Here is a 7544-nt window from a genome sequence, read left to right on the forward strand (position 1 = left end):
GTTTGGGCTCACTCCAAACAATGCTGGCACTCTTTATGTAGATGTGTGTGTATACAGACACCCCCCCCCCCCCCCCACCCCCCGTATTTATATACAGAATACCTGGATGGACACTCCCCCCAGCCCCCAAGCCTTTCTAGAGGGCGTGGCTCTTGGGAAGAGAACTTGCCTGGGGAAGGTGCGTGCATTTTCAGAGTTAGGAAGTGTTTCATGCAGCATGTCACCGAGTTCTATGGTCAACTGCAAACCAGTGGCTACAAAAGGGGCGTGGGTCAAAAACAAGGGATCTACTTGGCACCTGAGGCTACCACACGCTCAGGTGGAGTTTGGCAGCAGTCAGGGGCAGACAGGGCCCTGACAGCCCATCACCCGTCATCAGTAACTTGTGGACTGCTTCCTTGTTTAGGGGCCAGGGAGGAGCTCCGGGAAACTTGGCAGCTCTCCCAACGAGGCTTGACTGGCCACAGCGTGTCTCCGGGGTGGCAAGGCTAGGGAAAAGGCCACACACACAACGATGTCCACCCCAGCCCAATTTTATTGGAAGACTGGGAGATGAAGATGGAATCTATAACCATACCTCCCACCCCACCTTTGTTTTCTTCTTTTTTTTAAGAAAAAGTAAAAATGGAGACTGCCTTGTCAGAAATCAGAAGTGCAGAAGCCAGAGTCTGCGATGTCTGCTTAGCAGCATGTCTCCTGGGCGTTCACAGGAGAGGCGGCAGCTTTTGAAGGTGAAGAACACGCAGACTTGTTGCTCCTCTGTCGTTGGTGTTCAAGTGGAGGCACAGTATGGTTCCCGTGGAAATGCCCAGGTCCGCGTGGACCCCGGCGGACCCTGCCCTTGGGAGGCTCCAGGGCTGCCTTGGCTCCCTCCATAACGGCCCCTCCCACCAGGAGCCTGCTCCCCGCTGGCCAGCTGGTCTGGTCCTGGTGGGGATCCTCCCGTGGGCTAGCCACTTGCTGACAATAGCTGGCCGACAGCAGACCCCCGATGGTTTCCCTCAGGGGGTGAGTGCTACACAGTCCGGTTCTGGCTGATCCGTGAGAAGTGAGCGGAGTTTGGTTTAAGGAACGAACTAAAAGTTGGACGCTGGCCCCCATGACGGCTGCAATCACCTTGGCAAGAGAGGGCTGGCTTTGCTTGTTTGTGTGATACCAATGTCAATCCCCCGTCTGCTCCAACACGGGCACGGCTGCCTGGTCTCACTTTAGACTAGGACGAAGGATGGCCACCAACCAGGCCGATTATGAGGTCTCACCCAAGTCCTGTCAATCCAGATGAGGCCTTACCCACAAGCGAGGCACCGGAAAGCAGAAGTGGGCTCCTGCCGGGGTTCCCACAGGGAGGCAAAAGCCACACCTCTGCCTTTTGGCTCGGCCCCCACCGCGGCTGAAGCGTGTTCTCGGCAGGTGAGCGGCCCAGAGATCCACGTCTGGCGGGCACGGTGTGGGACGGAGGAGGAGGGGGGTGGGCGCGATGTCCACAAAAGCTGTGAGCGACCCCCAGGTGGGTAACGCGAGGGAGGAGAATAATAAATAGGGGCACGGGTTGAACGCACGCTCAGTCTTGGGTCAGCCCCCCTCCCCCCCAGGACAGAACAGGGACACGAACCTCCCTCACTCCTACAGCCCGGGGCCAGGCGATCAGTGTCTCTAGTAAAGATATAAAAATGAAACTGCTTCTCTTCAAGTATTAAAAAAAAATAAGTTAATTGATAAAAAGGGTCCGAAGCGGCTGAGGACGTGGTCAGGCCATCAGCTTCATTTCAAGGTGCAAACACAGGAAAAACCGCCAGAGAAAGAGGAACCCCTGCCCAACGTGGCGTGAAGCATGGCCAGGGCGGGGGGAGGTGGGGTGTCTTTGAAATGCAGGGCCTGACCCGCCCCCACCCAAAGTCAGAATTTTCCAGTGTCGACATGGTGTGAATTAAAAGCACAACACAGCAGTACACAGGCCTTGGGCCACCACCAGGGATGCCGGGCGTGCCACGCCGGGTCCAGTGGCGGTGCGGTGCGGGCATAAGCCCCTCCTTCCTGCCCCTCACTTGCATAATGAACCTGGGCACCCTGCCCTCTGCTCCCCCTTCAAGGCAGGGGGCGTCACCCTGGGCGGTCAGGCCCAGCTCCCTCAGGATAGGGCTGCTTCCGTTTCTTTGGTGGCGCTTCAGGGGACCCGTGCGGCGGTGGCTTTGCGTCCGAGTGTGTGGTTCGTCCGCCTAGGTCCGGCGCACGCTCCCCGCCTCTCCCCGCACGAGGCTGAGAGGCCCAGGCGAGGCGTATCCACTGAGGGTTCCGCCCTCGCTTCTCCAGAGGCACATGGACATCCGAGCGCAAACTCTGGGGAAGTACCGGGCCTTCTCTGATGCTGGAATCCCAGGGGCTTGGAGAACCGGGCAGCCAGGCCGGATGGGCGGAAGCCGGCAAACGAGTAGCCACAGGCGCGCAGCACTCAGGACCAGTTCAGGCTGAAGCCCTTGGACAGCATGACGGCCTCCAGATCCTTGTCCTCCTCCTTCTCTCGGAGCCGCTGCTCCTCCAGCAGGGCCACCAGGGAGTCCCTCTGCTCCACCACCTCCAGCATCTCGTTCAGGATCTTCTTCTCCTCGGACAGCTCGCCCTCCGTCTTCAGGTGATCTGTGGGGAGCGAAGATGCTGACACGGGCTGGAGGGTCGGGGAGAGGCCCCCACACCCAGCACCCTCTTCCGCGTACCTTCCACCGCCATCCGCTCCCGCAGTTCCTGCTGCAATCGGCTCTGCCGGTCTTCCAGTTCCAGCTCGCGGGCACTGAGGGGGCGGGGGCGGGGGCGGGGAGACAACAAAGGGCGGTGACTTGCGGCCCAAGCCCCCTCACCCCACCAAACCAGTCAGGGCCAACGCCCCTTCTGTGACAGGCAGACCCCTTACAAGATCATCAGCTCCGACTCGTAGCGCACCATGGCGTTTTTCTCCTGCACCAACTTGAACCACTCCTGCATCAGCTTGGGGTCGTCCTTCTTGCCCATGCCTGCAGAGAGAAGGGCGGTCAGGCGGGGCCGCCATCCACTGGGCTGCCAGCAACCACCACACTGGGCAAATGTGCAAAGAGAGCCGAGCAAGATGCTGCGGGAACACTCCCACGCCAGGCCGAGTTTGCCTACAGCACATGGGCACAGGGCACAAATGACTGGCCCCAGGCACTGCACCTACCCCCAGGGTCTCTCTGAGGCCTGCTCTTCCCCACCTGCCCCTCCGTGAATGCCCTGGTCAGTGGTGGCTGCCTACTCCTCACCGCCTGGTGTGTCCCCTCAGGCTCCCTGACCCCCTTGCCCGATGCGTTCCTTTCAGCAAGTCTCCGATTGATTTGGCCTGGTGTGAGGATTCTGTTCCCCTCCCCATTCTCTATCTATCGAGCACGGGCTACTTTCTAGGCCTCAGGGCAGTAAATGGAATGTCTACCTGGCACTTTGTCCAGCAGCGTTTGAAGCGACACCCGTGTTGATCAGGAGTTCGGTTTCCCTGAGCTACGGCCCTGCCCCTCTGTGGTCACTAATGCTCACGCTTAGTCACTAGGAAGGTGCCCCCTTCCTCCACCTGTGTCTGCCTCGGCCTCTTGCCCAATATGGTCCCGGCAGGTCCTGCATGATGTGCATGGCATGTGCCTGCTGGGGGAGGGGGGCCCTATAGGCTTCCCACCAGAGGCAGGGAAGCACCCCAGGCCTGGCACTCTGCTCTGATCCACCCCAACCACATTTTCCGGTGCTGGTGTGGTGCAGGTATGCCATGGTGCCCCTGCCCGCCCCCACCTCCCTCGGCAGTGGCCCGACTGCAGTGAGAGGCTGGATGGAAGGAAGGACTTTGTGGTGCAAGGAGCCACCGAGGAGGGAAAAAACTCTTCTCCTTGAAGCACCAGCCAGCTTGACACCAGTGTGGCCCTGCTTAAGGCTCCAAGGGTGACAAGTTTCTGGGTCACAAACCCTTTCTGAAAGGATCTACATCGAGTTTCAAGGTGTTGGTGAACATCACGAAGTCCATCCATGGGCCCCAGGTTGGCAGCTTTGGAGTAAGCAATCTTCCAGCCCCTCTCATTTGATGCCATGTAACTGGATGCTCCGTCTCAGTGAAGGCTGAGTGCAGAAACCCCTGGAAGAGTCTCTCTCTCTGATGTCTCCTCACGTCATCAGGCTGCCTACATTCTCCTCCCGGGCTCTTTACTCTGTGCTGCACACACAATGCCCAAGCCACCGTCTGGAGAGGCAGAGCTGCGTCCCAGTCACACAAGCAGAGGTTAGTGTCTGTGTCCCGCCCCTGGCACCTTGCAGCTCTGCTGCCCCAGGGGAGCCCTGTCCCTGAGCCCTGCTTGGATGGACAGGTTTCCCTCCTGGCCTGCAGCGCCTCCCTGGCCCTGGGGAGTGCACGTCATTGCCAGCTCTCCTCACCCAACCCAATGGAGCAGCCCGGCTTAGTGCCATGCATTCCTCTGGGAGAGTCTCTGCACAGTGTGCCCACGTGCCCAGGTGAGATGGAGCCCTGACGGACGCATGCAAGCTGTCCAGTGCCCTGGGAGGGCTCCCCCGCCTCCCCGTGTGGCAAGGCAAGAAGCCCCACCAGGAGACATCCGGACGCCACTCAGGAGCTATGGTGGAGACTGTTCACAGCCGATGAGCAGGGGCATGGAGGGGAGAGGCGATGTGAGAGCGAGCCATGGAGAGCAGAGGAAGGTTAGCAAGGGTTAGTCATGACCACACGACCCTCCCCCTCCCCACATGCCTGTTCTGTGACGGTCTCAGCACCACCACAGACTTCAAACCAGACAAACCGAAAACACAAAACCAAAACAAACACACGCGGCACACACTCGGCAAGACACGAGGGAGAGAAGTTTGCCTGTCGGTCGGGGTTGTTGTGTACAAGAACTCGGAGGCGCTTGTGTAGCCCAGTCTTCCTAAGGACAGTATTCCTTGACTCCGCCCGGACAATGACTGCTGCACAGGCAGGAGCGTCCTCCCCTGTGCCCCTGGCCCCTCTAGCTGGTGTTGGATCTGAGGCATAAAGGCCTCCACACAAGGCAGGGCGATCGTGTAGGAAGCTCTGCCAAAGCCCAGTCCCATCCCTCTGCCATCCCTGTAGGCCTGCTTCGCTCTGCTCCCAGGCCTCCCCTCCGCCAGTCACAGGGATACTGTACCTTGTAAGAAACTGCCACAGACATGTGCTTTTTGTAACAGGGTTGTCAGGTGTTGAGGGATAAAGAGCAAGAGGAACCGCTGGGTTTCGGGTCCCTGTGTGACTCATGTTGCTACAAGCCCCTCAGAGGCAGTGGGGAGGACGTGGGGTGGAGTTACGTTACCTTCATGGACACAGCAAGGGCAGAAGGAGAGAGGTCTACGCCGCGGAGTCCCGCCACTGGGCTCAACTTCGAAAAGGACCAAACAAGGAGGAGGAGGAGGAAACGGAGACACAAAAAGGGAGGAAGAAAGAGAGGAGGAGGAGGAAATTGGAAGTGGAGAGGGACAGGGAGAAGGTGAAATAAAGGACGAAACAAAAACAAACAAGCAGAGGACAAAAAGCATAAAAAGTGAGAAAGGAACAACAGGAGGAAAAGGAAAAAAACACAAGAGATGGAGAAGCAGAAACAAGGGAAACAAAGTCTACAAGATGAATCAAGTGCTTGTTCAGCAAGAAACTGAGCACGCGCTGACCAGGCACTGGGCGCAGTCCTGGGGCGGGGCTGCGGGGGAGGGCCTGGGGGCTTAACAGAGGAGCAAGGGGCATCCAAAGAAGACACACATCAAGTCCCATCGTGGCGGGCAGATAGCGGGGCAATGTGTGCAGCTCCGCATGGTGGCCCAGTCCTCTAGGCCGTGGGCTCCTGTCCCCCCCCTCAAGTGCCTAAGGCCCCTGGACTGGTCTCCCTACCTCCGTGCAGCCTTGTGGTCAATATTTTGTCTAGGTGGGCAGGTAATACCCTGGGAGTCCCCAAGTGTGTAACGTTCTAAGACACCACCATCATCACAGGAGCTGGAGTTGAAACTGACCTTGCTCGGGGCAGTCTCTTGCTCCGGGCTGAGGTGGGACCTGCTAGCGCTAGGCTGCCATGTCCACAGGAGAATCTGAGCCTGTGGAGGCAGGCACCGCCCCAGCCTATGGTCAGTTTGGGTGCTCTGGCCCCTAGAGTGTTATCAATTCTGGGCTGGGGGGCATTGGGTCAACATACAACCAGTCCAGTAACTTACACCCCCCCCCCCCCCCCCCCCCCCCCCCGGCATCCATGGAAGGAGCCAATGCCGCCACGGGACCGGGGCTGTCACACTCTGGACTAAACAACCAAAAGGGGTGAGCTGACAGGATGGTGCCGGCACGTCACGGAGGGGGCCACTGAGAGCACACAGTGTGGAGAGAGACATGGCTAAGACCTTGGGGAGACCCGATGGCTACTCAGGGAAGAGGGAGAGGAACTGAGCAGGGGCCATCACAGAACTCACGAGCACACACACAGGAGACAGTGGAGCCTGGGGAGGAACGGGCCTTCCAGTGGCAGGGCAGGTGACCACAGCAGGGTACGGGAAAACACCTCTGTTCCCTCAATAGAAGGGCCAGGTTCCGCCCCCACCTTTCCTTTTTCGGTCCCTCACAGTTTACTCTGTGCTCAGGAAACAAGGTCTGAGGGGACACCTCTAAATTGGAGCCAGAGAGTGTGTGTGTCTCAGGGCACGCAGGCTCCACGTCCCCTTTCCTGGCTGATCCAGGCAGGGCCAAACCTGGGCCAGGGAGGAAGGGTTGCTGTGCTGAAATGGGGGCGAGTCTGTAGTCTGTGCTGATGCTCAAATCAACCAATGGTAAATGACACAATAGCGGCCGAATACTGACTCACTCCAGGTGACCAGGCCCCATGTGTGGTCTTCACGGGCCCCACTTCTAGGCCTTTCTTCCGTCGTACCAGGGCTGCAGGACAGGGGTGTCAAACCACCAACCTTCCAATTAGTAGGTGAGCGGAAACCCCTTGCCCCACCCAGAGAACCTGGATGACCCCTAAATACAGAGCCACTGCCAGAACCGTGTCCCTGTCATGACCCGGCCAATGCTCACCAGCTATCAAGACTTGGAAAAGTTTGTGGGAAGAAGTTAAATAGTACAGAGATAAGAGCTCTTCACACACGGAATCTGGGACAGATAACCCCCTCAGGTCCAATAATGAGAGTAGCGATGCCATGAGGGTAGAAGGAAGGTGGGGGAGAAAGGGGGAACCGATCATAACAACTGATGTACAACGCGCCCCCCTCCACCCTCCTGCCCCAGGGGGATGAACAGTAGAAATGTGGGTGAAGGGAGACAGTGGATGGTGTGTAATATGAAAACAAAAATAATTTATCAATTTATCAAGGGTTCACGAGGGTGGGAAGGGGGAAAACAGGAGCTGATACCAAGGACTCAAGTAGAAAATGTTTTGGAAATGATGATGGCAATATATGTACAAGTACGCTTGATACAATTGATATATGGATTGTTATAAGAGCTGTAAGAGCCCCCAGTAAAATGAATGATTAAAAAAACAAAAGAACAGTTCAAA

General features: G+C 57.8%; 1 protein-coding gene across 1 annotated transcript in view; it reads right to left on the reverse strand.

Annotated features, from left to right (window-relative positions):
* Positions 1-517: 517 nt before the first annotated feature.
* Positions 518-7544, reverse strand: part of MICAL3 (microtubule associated monooxygenase, calponin and LIM domain containing 3) — a 114935-nt gene continuing 107908 nt past the window's right edge. Inside the window, 3 exon segments of the mRNA XM_045295900.1 lie at positions 518-2634; positions 2712-2785; positions 2906-3005. Coding sequence (XP_045151835.1) covers positions 2450-2634; positions 2712-2785; positions 2906-3005 — 359 coding nt within the window. The 3' untranslated portion in view covers positions 518-2449.

The sequence above is a fragment of the Echinops telfairi genome, unplaced genomic scaffold (genome assembly GCF_000313985.2).
Source record: "Echinops telfairi isolate 266 unplaced genomic scaffold, ASM31398v2 ScPeMD7_6273;HRSCAF=7185, whole genome shotgun sequence".
In the NCBI taxonomy this organism is placed as follows: Eukaryota; Metazoa; Chordata; class Mammalia; order Afrosoricida; family Tenrecidae; genus Echinops; species Echinops telfairi.